The 18,182-nt window shown below is 45.3% G+C and overlaps 1 protein-coding gene across 2 annotated transcripts in view; it reads right to left on the bottom strand.

Moving 5' to 3' along the window:
* PIK3C3 (phosphatidylinositol 3-kinase catalytic subunit type 3) overlaps positions 1-18,182 on the bottom strand; it is a 1,987,152-nt gene that overhangs the window by 896,003 nt on the left and 1,072,967 nt on the right. For both annotated transcript variants that reach the window (XM_069626883.1, XM_069626882.1), the window contains exon 14: positions 422-527. In XM_069626883.1, coding sequence (XP_069482984.1) covers positions 422-527 — 106 coding nt within the window. The remainder of the gene's footprint in view (positions 1-421; positions 528-18,182) is intronic.

The following is an 18,182-nucleotide window of genomic DNA, read 5'->3' as shown; positions in this document are numbered from 1 at the left end:
CCGCATCCGAAACAACTTGGGCATGAAGCGTTGACTCACGATCCATGTGTGGTTTTGGGTTATTCCATGCAGCAGTTATTTGAATATTTGACGGAGAAGGAGATGGCCCTTCTCAAAAATAGATAGCTATATCTCAGGGATTTACCCAAAACCGGGTGTTTTTAGAAATGAAACAGCCGCCATCTTGTTTTTCTCTCGAGGGGTTTTGTTGTGTTAAGTTCCCACCTTAACGTCCTTGCAACTAAAGTGTTTTCCTTGAATGTGTTTAAAAATGTGCACTCGAACTACACAAAATAAAAGCTTTCTGGCATATGGCAACAATGAGGATGAGAAAATCATGTTGAGGTTCAAGTGTATTACGATGCAAAGTGGTTAGTTGTCTGACAGCCAACACAAAGTTATTGATTCCTAAATCACTCACCTTTAACAAAGCCTGGCTGAAGCGCCTCATTACGTTCAAATACATTTCATGCGTCTTTGGGTCCCTCTGCTGAGTGTCTTGGTCTTCACACTCCACTATTACATACCTTTATTGTAGGAGACAAAAACGTTTAAGTAAACTAAACCTTACAGCAACAATTGAAACATTCAGATTTGGAGAGTCATTGGAATTTGTACAGGTCTTAATATACTCTTAGTAATGTTACTCAATGATGATGGAAGACATTTGTTCCCCCATCCCCATACAACTACAACTTTAATTTGCCTTTGACCAACAAAACATGGCTTATATTTTGTGCAAAGGAATGCATCACTTAGTCTATAAAGACCTCAATAGACATTGTGAGGGTGCAGTAGTGAGAGATCAACACACAGGTGACATGTTTGTTGCTACAGACTTTTACTTAAAACACAAAATAAGGTTGTGGAAGAGCCTCACTAAGAGGGGTTTCCCTGCCTTAACACTAATCTTAAATGGGTCAGTCGGGCTGTCATGTCAAAACAAGTATAAATTCACTGTTGTGTCAAAACCCTAACTCTAGCCCCCACACTAACAACTCAATAAATAGTGCAAAGGGGTTATCCTCTTTTCAAAGTTCCAAACACAAAGTTCCAAATGGTGCAAAAACAAAGTTCCACAGGGGTCAAGAGAATGTCTCACATATTTTGACTTCTCAGTATTAATAAGTTTAAAGAGGAAATGCTTTCTTTCCCTTGTTTCTTTTTCCACTTCCTTAAAGCGACCAGAAAATCTCCCTTATCTCAGCTTTGCCACAATGTTCACAATCCCAGGGGCCGTCTCTCTTCCCCAGGTTTCTCTTCCTTTTGCAAAGCCAACCAGGTTCACTCTTCTACCCGGTACTGTGACTAAGAAGAGGAGCAACCACAGTCCTCCCTATGTGGTTGCAATTCCCAGACTCGCTTGGCTTCAACAATTCTTCTTTGAGGTAGACTTGGTGTGCTCTCCTGTCACGTACTTCCAAATGCAACAACTGTCTTTCTTGTGTTCGTGAGAACACCAGACTTACTTGGATTCAACAGTTCTCCTAGGTATTCTTGGTGTACTCTTCTGCCAAGTACTACCTATTGCACAGCCAACCCGCGGTCACACTTCTCTGTTTGCTCCACGGACAAGATACCGATTGGCTAAGGGGCTGGCGTCATGACCGCAAACACGCAACATCTTTGCTGATTGGCTGCAGCGAGACGTGTTCTGCATCAGATTGTTTGGATGCGCCCGACATCTTGGATCTGCCGACAGCGCAGCGGCGACCAGCGGCAACATGCTATTTCAAAAACTATTTTGCTGTGTCATTGTGCTTGGGGAGGTTAACACAGTAAGAGATGGGTGAAAACTTCTATTTGTTCAGGCGGTAGGTGTTAATGATGTATTCTCTATGCCTGCCTTGTTCGTGATGTTTGTGCATACAGAAAATGAGGGGTTTAATAAGGGTAGTATTTAAGTCCATGCTGTGCACAGGCACCTTGAGACTGTTCTAAGGACACGCGTGGTGTTAGCAAACATTGAAATTTAATACATGTTGTTATTACATTATTTTTTCCTATGGGTGTGCTATTGATTAGTACGCCGCCATGGGTGTGACATGCTGCGGTGGTTGTGGCCAGGGCCTAGAGTCTTGGATGCATGGCCGTAGGCCAAAGGCCATACTTCCAAGACTGTAGGCCCTGGCCACAACCACCGCAGCATGTCACACCCATGGATACACGTGTAGTATTGATTATCGATTAGATGGTTGTGGGGAGTGTGTACAGTCTTGTGTGCATGGCCAAAGGCCATGCACCCGAAAACAAACTTGTCAACTCTAAAGTTATAAGCCAACATGGAGTTTACTTAGTGCGGTGGTTGTGGGTAGGACGTAGAGTTTTGGGTGCATGGCTGCAGGTTGTAGGCCATACACTGAAGAATGTAGACCCTGCCCACAAGCAGTACAGGATATCACATTCATACATCACCCCCATACATTCAATTATGTATCTGGTAGGTGTGGGCAGGGCTTAGAGTCCTAGAGTACATGCTACAGTTCTAATGTTTCATTGTATGGGTGTGTTACTCATATATAAGCGACCCTGGGTGCAATATGTTGCGGTGGTTGTGGCCAGGGCCTAGAGTCTTGGGTGCATGGCCGTAGGCCGTAGGCCATACTTCCAAGACTCTAGGCCCTGGCCAAAACCACCACAGCATGTCACAGCAATGGGTACACCTGTACTATCTGTTACCGATCAGATGGTTTTGGGGAGTGTGTAGAGTTTTGGCTGCATGGCCAAAGGCCATGCACCCAAGAACAAAGTTATAAGCACTGGAGTTATAAGCCACTTCACACCCATACATTGAAATATGTATGGACATACACCTAAGACTTTAGGCCCTGGCCACAACCACTGCAGCATATCACAGCTATAGATATACCCGTAGCATTGAACATCACTCAGGTGGCTGTGGGGAGGGCCTGCAGTCATGGGTGCATGGCCAAAGCCATGCACCCAACAGCACATTTACACTTAGTATTATTACAAGCCACAATGGGTGTGATATGGTGTAGTAGTTGTGGCCAGGACGTACAGTGTTGGGTGCATGGCCGAAAGCCATGCACCCAAAAACAAAGTTATAAGCACTGCAGTTGTAAGCCAGTATGATTTTATATACTGCATACCCATACATTGAAAAACCTATGGACTTTCACCCAAGTCTGTAGCCTATGGCCACAACTACTGCAGCATATCACAGGTATAGGTACACTTGTAGGCCATGCTCCCAAAAGCATCTTTATACGTATTGAAATTAGAAGCCACAATGGTTGCGATATGCTTTGGTGGTTCTGGCCAGGACCCAGAGTCCTGAAGTCATAAGCAGTGTGGTTATAAGTGAACATGGCCGTGGTGTGCTGTGGCGGTTGTGTGCACGTTCTAGTGTCTTGGCTGCATGGCTGCAGACCTGTCATGATCTCTGCTTCCAAAAGATCAGGTCTTGCCCGACTCCCTTGGAAGCAGACCCATAACCCCGGTTCCGAGTGCCAGCCAGTCCCAATTGGGACCTTTTGGACCCTGTCCTGGCGCCAGTGGCACCAGGCTCATAAAGATGCCCAGTCCCAGCGCTGGAAGCGCCGGGCTCATAATGCTTGGGTGGACTTACCTGCAGCAGACCATGCTGCTTACTTACCTGCCAGTTGAACCCCTGATCCTCTTCTGTTTGGGACTACTTTTCCTGTTGGGTGGGGCAGGAGCCACTCCCTAGGTTCAGAACACTGGAACTCTTCTGGAAAGCAGGAACTCTTTTCTTACCTAGGCGTGGCTGTGGAAGGAGACACCTAAGCACTACAGGAGGCTATTTAAACCACACCCGATGGATGAATCTTGCTTTGCATTATTCTGCATTCTCTGCAGCAGAACGCTCATCGTGTCTTCTGCTTCTGATCCTGGACCTAAGGGAACAAAGGCTTACCATCCTGGAATCCAGTCTTCAGCAGCACCTGAAAAGACAAAGAAAGAACAGGTTAGCACTACGGTCTTCAGTGGCAGCGCATCTCTTACCTGGTCCATCGGCTGTCACCAACGCCTCGCGCTGCATTCCGGCATCTGAAAGACAAAGGCTTACCTACTCTTCGCATGCTCCGGAGGTCTTCGCACTGCATTCCGGCATCTGAAAGACAAAAGCTTACCAGCTCTTTGCACGCTCCGGAGGCCTTCGGCACTGCATCCCGCATCTGAAAGACAAAAGAAGGTGCGTTTAAAGACATTGGGCAACTTTATTACTCACGTGCCATTACTCCTTCCCACGCCGAATCCAGTGGGTATTCCAGCACCCTTCAGCTTCTCTAGAGCTCCGAACTTGTACCTGCAAGATAAAAGGGACAGTTAGTGCGCATCGTAAAGCAGGCTACAAGCGCTTACTTACATGCTTCCAGGCGCTTCTATTCCTCACGCGGGTTCGATCCTCAACTCTCATCAGCCCGCCATCCGCCATCGCCGGAACCCTGCAAAACAAGAGATATCATTACAAAAGACTTTTAAGACATTTGAAGTGCCCAGAACTTACCGTTCGTGCAGTTAACGACGGACAGCAGTCCTCTGAGGTCAAGAGGCCTGCACCCTTATCCAGTGAAGAAACTGGTTACGGCACCCTGCCCCGAGGCAGATGGAGGGCCCGGCGTTCACTTACCTAAGACATCTTACTCTTCGAGTCAGACATACAGTGCACAGAGGTCCAGCCCAAAGAGCCAACCGTGTGTTACACATCACCTTTGAAGATACGGAATTCACCCAGTCAAGACCGGCGCCTCTGCGGGAATCAGGTGAGCATTACAGAACGCAAAGCCAATCGCAAAACTCCCACCCAGGCGCTATGGAAACCTTGGATACCGACCAGCTAGCCCAGTTACTTGGGGAACTAAGAGCAGAAGTGCATGCAGCCCGTCAGGAAACGAATGCTCTAAGAAGGGAACTGATTATTTCCAAGGAGCGAACAGACGATCTCGCTAGACAATTGCTACAGTCACAAGCCAGACAAACTCCGTTACCCGCATCAGGGGCAAATCTTCCTTCAACATCCTCTACGAACCCAGTGCAGATCAACCTACCTGGGAATGTACCTCTGGCTCCGCCCGAACGATTTTCTGGTGACCCAAAGAGGTTTGCAGTATTTATTAATCAGTGCCGGTTGCACTTTTTATGCCGGCCAGCAGCCTTTCCAACTGATCAAGCTAAGGTAGCTTTCGTGCTTTCGTACCTTAGTGGCAATGCGGCAGACTGGTCGATCCCTCTAGTTAATCAAGATGATCCGGTTCTCCATGATTTTCAAGCTTTTCAGCTCAGTATGGAAAAACTGTTTGCAAGACATTCACAGGGGCAGGCCTTGGACAATGAGCTCCTTTCATTGCGACAGGGTAATCAAGACCTTTTGGCTTATATTGCGTCTTTCAACAGACTGATAGTGGAAACTCGATGGCCTGAGGACAAAAGGATTACGCTGTTTTATAGAGGTCTACGTGGAGAGCTCAAAGATGTGTTAGCCCAAGTAGTGAATCCCCCGCAAAACTGTTCGGACTATATTGACTTAGTCGTTCAGATTGACCACAGACTGCAGAACAGGAAGGCCGATCGTTCCAAGTTTGATGCTCGAGTATTTTCCAAACCACCAACTCCTACCAAAGGAGTAGACTCCGGGGAACCCATGCAAATAGGGGGCCTGAAAGGACCACTAACACAAAAGGAGCGGGAAAGGAGAAAACAGCTGCAATTATGCCTCTATTGCGGAAACTCGGGGCACTTTCTTCGAGACTGTCCGGTGAAACCAGCCAAGAAGGCAGTGGGAGCTGCAGTTACCAGGGTCACAAACTCTGAGCAGGGAAACGACCTCGCCCGACAAGAATAGACGTCCCCTTGCCGAGCGTTAAAACCAGTTCTGTGACCTCGCATTTCATGATACCTATGGTCCTCATTAGCCCTGAACATCCGGATCGATTACATGCGATTGAAGCTTACGTCGACAGCGGTGCCATCGGCAATTATGTGGATCATGAAATGGTTTTGAGGATGAATCTGACTCTTTGTCCAAAGGCTGTAAAGGACGTCATTACTACGGTGGATGGTACGGAGATAGCCTCCGGACCAGTAACGCATACCACCCAAGAAGTGACGCTAGTAAGTCAAGATGGACACCATGAGAAGATCGTGTTCGATGTGATCAAGGCCCCCCATTTCCAGTTTATTCTAGGAATTCCTTGGTTAGAGAAGCACAATCCTCAGATCGATTGGCCAGCAAGAACGGTTCAGTTTCCAGAATGTGTCTCTACTTGTCACCCTCGACCTGGTGTTGCACTGGCAGCAATTTCCTCGGAGGCTCCTCAGTTACCTCCTGAATACCTAGAATTCCAAGATGTTTTCCGGAAGGATCAGGCTAACTCTCTACCTCCTCATAGGTCTTATGACTGCCAGATAGACCTGATACCTGGATCTACTTCTCCTTGTAGTAGAATTTATGCCCTCACCGAGCCTGAGAATCTTCACCTCCAACAATACCTGGATCAATACCTAGCGAATGGGTTTATTCGTCCTTCAAAGTCCCCTGCTTCCTCAGCTTTGTTCTTCGTTCCAAAAAAAGAAGGGGACCTTAGAACTTGTATAGATTATCGCGCCCTGAACCAGATCACCGTTAAGAATAGATATCCGTTACCTTTGATCCCTGAACTCCTGGACCAAGTCAGAAAAGCATGCATATATACAAAGCTGGATCTTAGAGGAGCCTACCACTTGGTACGAGTAAAAGAGGGCGATGAATGGAAGACGGCCTTCCGCACCAAGTATGGGCTATTTGAATATCAGGTCATGCCCTTCGGACTTTGCAATGCCCCGGCCGCCTTTCAATATTTTATGAACGATGTCCTCAGAGAGCTCATAGATGTGTGTGTTGTTGTTTACATTGACGACATCCTCGTTTATTCTTCATCGGAAACTGAACATCGGAAACACGTGAAAATGGTCCTCGAGAGATTGCGTCAGCACAAACTTTTTGCTAAGTTGGAAAAATGTGTTTTCAACGTGACTGAAGTTGAATTCTTGGGATTCATATTATCACCTAGCGGAGTGCGTATGGATTCAAAGAAGGTCGATGCAATTCTCAAATGGCCATCGCCATCCTCCGTAAAAGGTGTTCAAAGCATGTTAGGCTTCGCTAACTTTTACCGCAGGTTTATCCCCGAATTCTCTCGAATAGTCCAGCCCATCACCGCCTTGTTAAAGAAAAACAAACGTTTTGAATGGTCTACCGAGGCGGAACAAGCTTTCCAGAATTTGAAGACTAGATTTATCTCTACACCGATCTTAAAACATCCTCGCCCAGAACTCCCCTACATCGTTGAAACTGATGCTTCGAGCCTTGGCATGGGGGCAGTTCTATCACAAAAGGACCCAGTAACCAATCAGTTGCATCCCGTGGCATTTTGGTCACGCAAATTCTCGCCTCCTGAAATCAATTACACTATTACTGATAAGGAACTTCTAGCTATCAAGTCCGCCTTTAAGGCTTGGCGGCATTATCTTCTGGGGGCCCGACACACTGTTACTGTGATTACAGATCACCGAAACCTGCAATATTTGAAAAACGCAAAAGCTCAATCCTCTAGGCAACTCCGTTGGGCACTATTCTTTGCCGAGTTTGACTTCATAATTACCTATCGACCTGGTACAAAAAACGGTAAAGCTGATGCCCTTTCTCGGATGGGAGTGGAAGAACATTTGATCAATCCTAAACCTGTACCTATCATTCCCGAACAAAGAATTCTAGGTGTAATCGCCACACAATCCATAGAGGAAGTTAAGGATAAAGCCAGGCTACTGGTAACTCCAGCAGACATACAGAATTGGCATCTGCAGGGAAAGGACTTTGCAGTAAAGGACAACCTATTATATTTCCAAGAACGGTTATACCTGCCCAGCACAGATTTACAGAAAAAGGTAATCTCTTGTTATCACGATTCTTTAATGGAAGGACATCCCGGTATGACCAAGACCTCGGAAAAGATCAAGCGCTACTTCTGGTGGCCGTCCTGGAAAAAAGATATCAGAGACTTTATAATGTCCTGTGGAGTATGCGCCCAAAACAAGAGTCAAAAGGAAAAACCAGCCGGCCTCTTACGCCCTATTGACATCCCGCCTCGCCCTTGGCATACGCTTTCTATGGACTTCATCACCGATCTACCTCCATGCTCCGGATACAATACGATCCTAGTAATCGTGGACCTATTCTCCAAGATGGCGCATTTCATTCCACTCAAAGGCTTACCAACAGCAGCAACTCTGGCCCGAGAATTTCTCGAAAACATCGTCCGACTGCACGGTTTTCCTTCAGTTCTAATTTCGGATCGAGGTAGTCAATTTATTTCTCATTTTTGGCGAAGTTGCTGTCGGTCGGCTCAAATTGATGTGAGACTTTCGACCAGCCACCACCCTCAAACCGACGGACAAACCGAGAGGACCAATCAAACTCTGGAACAGTATTTGCGTTGCATGCTACAACAAACTGAAAAAACTTGGAAAGATATCCTTTGGATAGCCGAATATGCCTACAATAACTCTGTCCACTCGGGAACTGGGAAGACCCCGTTTTTTCTTTTATACAGTAGTCACCCTCGAACCTCGGAGTTGGATCCACTCCAAGATCTTGGAACACCAGCAGTAGACCACCTGCATTCTACAATCACCCAAGCCTTTAAGGAAGCTGTTTCTCACCTTCAAAGGGCTAAAGAACAATACAAGAAAGGAGCAGACCAACATCGGAAGGAAGCCCCCCAATATCAAGTAGGAGATCAAGTCTGGTTATCCACCAAATATCTACCTCTAAAAGGACCACGCACATTCAACCCAAGATACCTTGGTCCCTATTCCATCACTACCATAGTAAATCCAGTAGCGGTCAAGTTGGACTTGCCCCCTCACATGAAGATACATCCGGTCTTCCACGTCTCTCTATTAAAACCCGTGCAACCTCAAACCCGACTAACTACATCTCCAAAACCTATCCTAGTTGATGGGGAACTCGAGCTTGAAGTCAAAAGCATCCTGGATTCCAAGATCTCCAAATCTAAACTATTTTACCTGATTGACTGGAAAGGCTACGGTCCCCAAGAAAGATCCTGGGAACCTGCAGAATATGTCCACGCGCCTCGTCTAATCAAAAGATTTCATCGAACATTTCCCAACAAGCCCAAACCCCCGGAGAAGCCCGGTTCGGGAGGGGCCTTGAGGGGGGGGTGCTGTCATGATCTCTGCTTCCAAAAGATCAGGACTTGCCCGACTCCCTTGGAAGCAGACCCATAACCCCGGTTCCGAATGCCAGCCAGTCCCAATTGGGACCTTTTGGACCCTGTCCTGGCGCCAGTGGCACCAGGCTCATAAAGATGCCCAGTCCCAGCGCTGGAAGCGCCGGGCTCATAATGCTTGGGTGGACTTACCTGCAGCAGACCATGCTGCTTACTTATCTGCCAGTTGAACCCCTGATCCTCTTCTGTTTGGGACTACTTTTCCTGTTGGGCGGGGCAGGAGCCACTCCCTAGGTTCAGAACACTGGAACTCTTCTGGAAAGCAGGAACTCTTTTCTTACCTAGGCGTGGCTGTGGAAGGAGACACCTAAGCACTACAGGAGGCTATTTAAACCACACCCGATGGATGAATCTTGCTTTGCGTTATTCTGCATTCTCTGCAGCAGAACGCTCATCGTGTCTTCTGCTTCTGATCCTGGGCCTAAGGGAACAAAGGCTTACCATCCTGGAATCCAGTCTTCAGCAGCACCTGTAAAGACAAAGAAAGAACAGGTTAGCACTACGGTCTTCAGTGGCAGCGCATCTCTTACCTGGTCCATCGGCTGTCACCAACGCCTCGCGCTGCATTCCGGCATCTGAAAGACAAAGGCTTACCTACTCTTCGCATGCTCCGGAGGTCTTCGCACTGCATTCCGGCATCTGAAAGACAAAAGCTTACCAGCTCTTCGCACGCTCCGGAGGCCTTCGGCGCTGCATCCCGCATCTGAAAGACAAAAGAAGGTGCGTTTAAAGACATTGGGCAACTTTATTACTCACTTGCCATTACTCCTTCCCACGCCGAATCCAGTGGGTATTCCAGCACCCTTCAGCTTCTCTAAAGCTCCGAACTTGTACCTGCAAGATAAAAGGGACAGTTAGTGCGCATCGTGAAGCAGGCTACAAGCGCTTACTTACGTGCTTCCAGGCGCTTCTATTCCTCACGCGGGTTCGATCCTCAACTCTCATCAGCCCGCCATCCGCCATCGCCGGAACCCTGCAAAACAAGAGATATCATTACAAAAGACTTTTAAGACATTTGAAGTGCCCAGAACTTACCGTTCGTGCAGTTAACGACGGACAGCAGTCCTCTGAGGTCAAGAGGCCTGCACCCTTATCCAGTGAAGAAACTGGTTACGGCACCCTGCCCCGAGGCAGATGGAGAGCCCGGCGTTCACTTACCTAAGACATCTTACTCTTCGAGTCAGACATACAGTGCACAGAGGTCCAGCCTAAAGAGCCAACCGTGTGTTACACATCACCTTTGAAGATACGGCATTCACCCAGTCAAGACCGGCGCCTCTGCGGGAATCAGGTGAGCGTTACAAGACCATGCACCCAAAACTAAACTTAGAAGCACCATGGTTTGGATATGCAGCAATGGTTGTGGGTAGGACCTGTAGACTTGGTTGCTTGGACGTAGGGTGTAGGTTTTACATCAAAGATTCTATGCCCAGCCTACAGCCACTGCACCATATTACTGCTGTAGATTAGCCATGCAGATTCGCATATGTATGAAATGACTGTAATTATATTTACTGTTTAATTTGTTCAGAATCCTTATATGTCTTACAAGACTGTAGTACTTAGCGGAACTAGCCTTTTTTAATTCCTGTGATAAAAGAAAAAAACATGTCAATGTTTGCATTTTATGAAGACTTATTACATTGTATAATAGACAGTTTAGCTTTTTTTACCGTCATATTTAGTTTACAAACCAGTATAATACTGTGCATTTTGCTCAGTTTCTGTGTTTGTTTTTCAAATCCTTGGGTCTGGGGAAAAAAAAATCCTTGTCGGATTAAAAAAAAACCTTTATTTGCTATGCTACAAACTATTTCTTTGCTTTCTTTGAGTGTTTCCTTGTTCTTTCGGATTAATGTTTGTTTCCTTGTTGCTGATTTTTAACAACAGTTAGATACCTGTTGGCGTATTATAACTGTGCATTTGTTGTTACGGTTCTGTGGTATTCATTTATCTGTGTCATTGTTATACACTTTTGGGCAGTTAGATACCTGTTGGCGTATTCTAACTGTTTGTAGTCTTTCACTTCATTTTTTGGTAATGTTGAAGTACACATTAGTTATTAAATTGTGGCTTTAAGATTAAATACGCATTTGTAAGATTAACTGGCAATATCTGCTTTAGAGTAATGGTGCTATTATTACATTCCACGCATCCACATTTCATTTTAATGTATGCAGTGTAGTGACCTGCATTGGTTGTAGCTCCTTCATGGTAGATTATACCTGCTGTTGTAAAGGTTTTCTTTCCAAGTCACACTGACCGTGTGTGAATCCAGTCAGCTTGCAGTTGTTTTTGGTACCATCTGCATTATAATATAGCAGCATAAGTATTATGTACTTACTATGTTTTTGTATCAGTAACGTGGAGCGATTGTCTGAATTGCACATAGTACATAATCTGCCATGGATTGCATTCTGTACAAGTTGCTGAAATGGAATGGATTCACAATTAGGTATGGATACATACACAAATCGCTCATTTGGGATTTGTTCCTGTATGACATTGCTGCAGAGAGTGCATGTATGTTTCCACATGTATGAAATCTGGAAGATTTCATTTATAGGTATGCTTTTGTTTTCCAGTACTTGTAGTAAGTACATTAGACATTCTTGTGGATCTTCTTGTGAGTTTATAGTGAATCTCACCATTCCAGCAGAGTTGTCCAATTCTTGTCTTATTCCGTGAACACTGTACGTGTTGTCAGGATTGTTTGTGCGTTTCTATGAAGGACTAACATTTGCAAACACAATTCGTCTGTATTGTGTAAGTAAATATTGTTAACAATTGGTGGCAATTAAAATAGAATATTCATTGCTACATTTGCATAGCAACTTACACCAGTTTCATTTGAAAATTTGAATGGACCAGCAAGTTCTGTATCTGAGTGCTTTTTTCGGAGTTTCTCTTCCTTCTTTGAAGAAGTACGTGGTTTACTTTCCCATATAGGTTCTTCTTTGCTTGTGGTAAATGATGAACCTTTACCTTCATTTGTTTTCTTTGAAGGATTTGCTGTCAGATTCTGTTGCATTTCTGTTTGAATTAGTTTTCTTTTACCATGTTTTACTTTTTCTGGAACAGGATATTGTTTCAGATGGGGGGTGTACAGTGAAAGCAGTCTATTGTATTCTAAAATGCAAGGAATATCAGCGTTCACTTTACTTGCATCAAAGTTGATTAGAAAGAGACCGTCAAGTGTACGTAAGCGTGATAGTGCTACGTAGCTCATGCCTTCTTTAAAGACTGTGTTTCCTATATCTATCAATGCTTTGTCTAGGGTAAGACCTTGGGATTTATGAATGGTGACTGCATATGCAAGAGTTAAGAGAAAATTGTTCTCTATGTACATACATGTCTTTGAAAAGAAGGAATCGAGCAATTGAGCGCCTTATCCTTTTCATTTCTGAAAGTTTGTCAAAGCGAATACTGACAAACTGAATGTTGTTGTCACGTGGGTATGATTGATAGCCAACAACTGTACCCAGTACCCCATTAACTAGCCCTTGCTCCACGTCAAGGTTACGTTTAAGCATTACTCTACAATTTAAGGATAATTTTAATATTTTTTCCAACCCAACTGGGTTGGAGATTGAATTTTCTAAGCTATTTAGTCTTGTTGTGGCCTGCTCACACATGGGTAGTGTCATACCATGTACGTCTAGTTTGTCTGTGGCGCAAATTTCCATTATTGGTTGCATTTCTTTATTTAACATTGTTTCACTGAATTTGAAACAGCTTGCAAGAGTTGGCATAAGGCCATACAATTGACATTTTTGTGCGCTAATTGTTCCATAACATCAATAGCACATGCATTATCGCCATAAAGTGCATGAATGTGCCTGTTTTTCAATATTGCTTGTGCTTCTTGAAATAGTACACCAACTCTAATACTTTTTAGGATGTTGGCCTAAGTGAGATCTGCAGATTGCCGCATGTTTTCTGTTAATTCTCTGTATTGGAAATGTTGCTAAAGGTTGACATTTCCTATGCTTCCAACAGTTTTACGGCAGAGTTTGTGTCCTAAGGTTTTAAAAATAGGTTCACCGATTCTCTAATGACGTACAGCATTGGAAGCGTCTCCCCCTGACCCTCATGGGTAGAGCTGTGCTTTTTAAAATGTTGGCTCTCCCGCGATTTCTCGACGTCCTTCAAAGCGCCCCTTTGCAGATCTCAGGGGCTGAATTTGGCCGGGTGGAAACCCTCCTTAGGGAGCTCCTGTGGGGTGGTGGACAAGCGCGCATAGCCCTGGCTACACTTCAGAGGTCGGTCTGGGAGGGTGGGATCGGAGTGCCCCGCCTTCAGACCTACTATTGGGCTTCACAATTGGTGGTGGTCAATGACCTACTCCACGGGAACCGGCAACTACCCCACATTAAAGCCGATGTGGCAGCCAGGCATGACACCAATCCAATACAGTTGTTGTATCAACCCCCCCCTAGGCCCTCCCCACTAACGACAAGGGCTCAGATTACTACCACTTGGAGGCAAGTACACAAATTTGTGGGATGGGAGAACAAGATATCAGCGGCGCAACCCCTATGGCGAAACGCCAACCTGAGAGAAATGGCGAGGTTCGAACCTTGGCCGTGCTGGGTGAGAGCTGGGATTCAGAAAGTGGGGGATGTTCTGAGCGATGGGAATCTTGCCCCGTTAGCGGACTTGCAGCACAGGTTTCGACTCCCTGACACCGAGAGATACCATCATATGAAAATGACCCATGCCCTAAGAGTCCACATAGCGTCAGACGTCAGCATCCCAGAGTACTCACCTATAGAACGTAACATTCTACCTGAATACATCCCCTCCAAATGCACATTCACTCTATACAATGCCATTACATCCTTCGCGACTCCTGAATTGACCACCTTAAAGGCCAGGTGGGAAACAGATGTAGGGGATATTGACCCGGAGGACTGGATACGGGTACTAATGCACCCCAGGGAAAATGCTATCTCCTCGAGACTCAGACTAGTGCAACTTAAAATATTGCACAGAGTGTATTATCCTAGAACCGCACTGTTCAGGTGGAAGAGAGCAACGAACCCGAACTGTCTTAGAAGTGGGAATGAGGAGGGGACCTTCTTTCACATTCTATGGTCCTGTCCCCGCATCCGAATTTTCTGGGAGGCCTGTTGTCGGGAACTGGCCTGGATACTCTCCAAATCAATAGAACTTGACCCGAAGGTCCTAATCCTGGGAGTTCCAGGGGAGTACGAACTGAACAAGTGGGAAGAACTGTTATTGCATACGGCGGCAGCCCTAATGAAACGGAACATTGCACAAAAATGGGGAGTCCCCGAATCTCCGACAATGGAGCAATGGGCGATGGACACATGTGCTTTGTTTGAAAGACGGATTTATAATGCAAGAGGCTGTCCCAACAAAGCCTCTAAAATATGGGCGGCATGGGAGGAGGGAGGGCCTTGAAGTATATGGCCTTGGGAGACTCCACTTTGAACACCTATACTGTAAACCGCAGGTGTGTCCCGTGAGAACGGTATGCAAGATATATCAATACTGCTGAGGCCGTGTTGACCTCATCTGTTGTAGCTGCCTCTTTTTTCTTCTTATCTTTTCTTTTGCGCCTCTCTTTTGGTTTTGGGTTGTTAAGTCTACATTATGATTAAATGATGATAAAAAATGTTTTATCCAAAAAAAATAGGTTCACCTTTCACTGGTGTCAATTGGAGAAGATCTACGAAAACGATAATGTGTTTCCCTGGAAAGAGTTCTTCGTAGCTTGTTTTAAGTACTTATTGCGTGTCTTGCGTGTCACTGTGACACCCCTGTGGTACTGCACTGAGGGTGCTGTGTACCACACATACAGAAAAACAGATGATACCCCATGGAGTAAAAAGAAACCCCATAGCCCATAAGCACATAACAAGTCAAAGACATACCTCAAATCATGCCTAAGAGTGGGAGTAAAAGAGTCTCACTCTTAGCGGAAGAAAAAAGCAAACCCAAAAATCCAGCAAAGCTGCTGGGGGACTCACTAGGTTTGGGAAATTAGCCTTATAAAATAATTCTCCCTAACACCAGCAACGAAAAGGGGCAATATCTATAAGCCAAAAGATATGCCATCTTTGCCAAAGCCTAAAGAGGAACATACCCAGGCAATTAAGAAAGAACCATAATTGCCAAAGCCAGAAGAAGGTAGTTGATCATTTCAGTGTTGGTAAAAACTAGTGCCCATACGAAAAGGAGGTCCTAAGAGAGAATGGCTTAAGCCCACATTGTCAAAGCCAATGAAGTGTGAAATTGAAACAGAAGCCTCAGCAGTTGGTTAGAGGACAAGGGGAGAAACCAGAGTGGCAGGAAGTCTACTTAAAAAAGACATTGAGAGGGAGTGGAGCATAACCTGTTGAGAGTGTGACAATCACACGGGTGTAACAAACAGCACCAGTATGATTCGTGTTTACCTTGAAGTGTTTCTTATATATGATGTTGTGGAGCAAAAGACATTGCTTACCTGGTTGAGTTTAATCTTTATCACATATGTACTTGCAAGTATTAGATTGTACTAGTCTGGCAGGAGAGTACACCAGGTCAGAGGGTGTTGTAGTATTCTGATCTGTTCTAGCAGGAGAATACACCAGAGCAGAGAACTTTATCTTATTAGGCGTGGCAGGGGAGTAGACCAGGAGGAAGCCATTGAATTACTGGTGTGTGGTTAAAAATCTTGAAGAAGAATATGAAAAGCCACTAAAGTGTGTTTGTGGATTAATGAAGAATCATTCTGACAAATTAATATCATTGAAGCAAGTTTTGTTTGAACTGCTGCATAAGTATTTAATATTGTCAAGCAAGTGGTTTTGTGAACTGGTGCAGAAACCTTGGTTAACCACTTATGAACTGTTGGCTAAATACAAACTGGAACTTTGTGTTATCAAATTGAAACAAGACAGGATTTCTGTAGCCTTTTTGGAACTGTTTAACAAAATCCACCTTGAATCTGGGGAAGGAGAATTCACTCAGATTAAAAAGAGTAACAGTTGTTATGATGTGAATTTAACTGTTATAATTGTTGCTGTTGAACTGCAATATGTTGCCTTTTTTTTTAAAACAATTTTATTGCATTGTCAACAAACAAAACCAATACAAACCAAATACGCAGTGCAAATATCAATAGTACAATTTTCTCATTGTTCATTACACAGTTTTGGTCACTGCTCCCCTTGTCCCACCCTCCCCTTACGAGCCTATTTATTCCATTCACTCTGTGAATTTCAATGGATTCTGTCAGATCTTGTATCGTTCCAAACAGTTCCGCTACCAACAATTTCCATGCCATCAGGGTTCCCACCTCTTCTTCTCCCCCTATGTTACTTGCCTCCTGCCATATCATAGTCTCCGCCTCCGCCCACTTTTGCAACTCATTCCATCACATCTCCACCCGTGGCCTATGACAAGCCTTCCATCCCATGGCAATCCTCCTTTTTGCGAGCACATATGCTAAATCCTTCAGTTTGTTGACATGCTTCAGTTCTACGACCTGGGGAACCCCCCCAGTAAGCAGGCCCAGGCTGAGTCTATGACAATAGTGACCCCCTTTTCCGCTAGTTTCCCCGCTACTTCACTCCAGAAGCGCTCAATCACCAGGCAGGACCAGAACATATGTACCATATCAGCCTGTTCTTCATCACATTTGGGACATGCTTGTCTACCACCATTTTCAAACCTCGATATCCTCAGGGGTGTCATGTAAGCCCTGTGCGTACTATATAATTGTATCTGTTTCAATCTAGCGTTTGACACCTTTTTATGGTAACCCAGGGCACGCTCCCACATCCCATCCTCTATCGGGGCTCCCACCTCCGCTTCCCAGTCTAGTCTCAGTTGCGTTAGTTCTTTCCCAACCTTGGACATCATCATTTCGTACAATCTAGAAATCTCATGCCCTCCCTCCGTTATATCATATATCATGTCTACGGTAACATCTGGCTCTTCCTCCAGTACTGTCTCAGGCCAAGTTTTCTTAATTTCCTCCACCAATCTATGGTATGTTATATACTGACCCACGTGTAACCCCACTTCCTCACCTAGCTCTTCGAAATTTATGATGGTCCCCTCCTGCCAGACATCTCCCATAGCTACCAACCCCACCGTTTCCCAGTGGTTCCTAATTATCGTTCGTAGCTGCTCATCTCCTCCAGCCAGAGCAACCAGCGTTATCTGCGGGGAGCACGGGACTGGGTTTTGCATAATCCGGCATGCTCGGCACCAGATCCTCCAGCTTAATTTCTGTCTTGGGCAGCCAAATCATCTCTTTTAAATAAAATAGGGCACAGTCTGCTCTAAACAACCTGGATTCAGGGGTCGCTTCGTCTGAGAGCCATTTAGCGATATATTGCAGTTGGCTCGCTACATAGTAGACCTCATAGTTAGGGAGCCTTATTCCCCCTTTTTCGTAAAAGTTCTGCAACTTCCATAGTGCCACCCTATTCCTGGTACCCTGCCACAGGAAATCCCTGTACATGCCGTTCAGCCTGGTGAAAAACTTCCTAGGTATGAGGTATGGGATGTTCCCAAAATAATTCTGAAGACTGGGTAAGACCACCATCTTGAGCATTGCACTTCGCCCCATCATCGCTAGAGGCAGCTTCACCCAAAATTTCATACTCTTTTCAATTTTCGCTATGGCTACCTCAGTGTTATGCTTATGTTCTTTTTCCACCGTATGATACACATCTATCCCAAGGTAACGAAAGTACCAACAGCCCAAGGAGCTTGCAGCACCGGCAACTGCCCGATAGGGATCCCCGTATAACTACCTAGCGGGAAAATAATAGACTTCTGAGGGTTCACCGCTATGCCAGACAGCCCCGCATACCTATCCATAACCTCCAGGATGTATTGGAGATTCTCCTCCGGATACTTCAGGTACAGCAGCAAATCATCTGCATA

Source organism: Ambystoma mexicanum, chromosome 6p, assembly GCF_040938575.1.
Source record: "Ambystoma mexicanum isolate Mex_15411 chromosome 6p, UKY_AmexF1_1, whole genome shotgun sequence".
NCBI lineage: Eukaryota > Metazoa > Chordata > Amphibia > Caudata > Ambystomatidae > Ambystoma > Ambystoma mexicanum.
The sequence above is the reverse complement of the archived record's forward strand: the minus strand, read 5'-3'. Positions and strand labels throughout refer to the sequence as shown.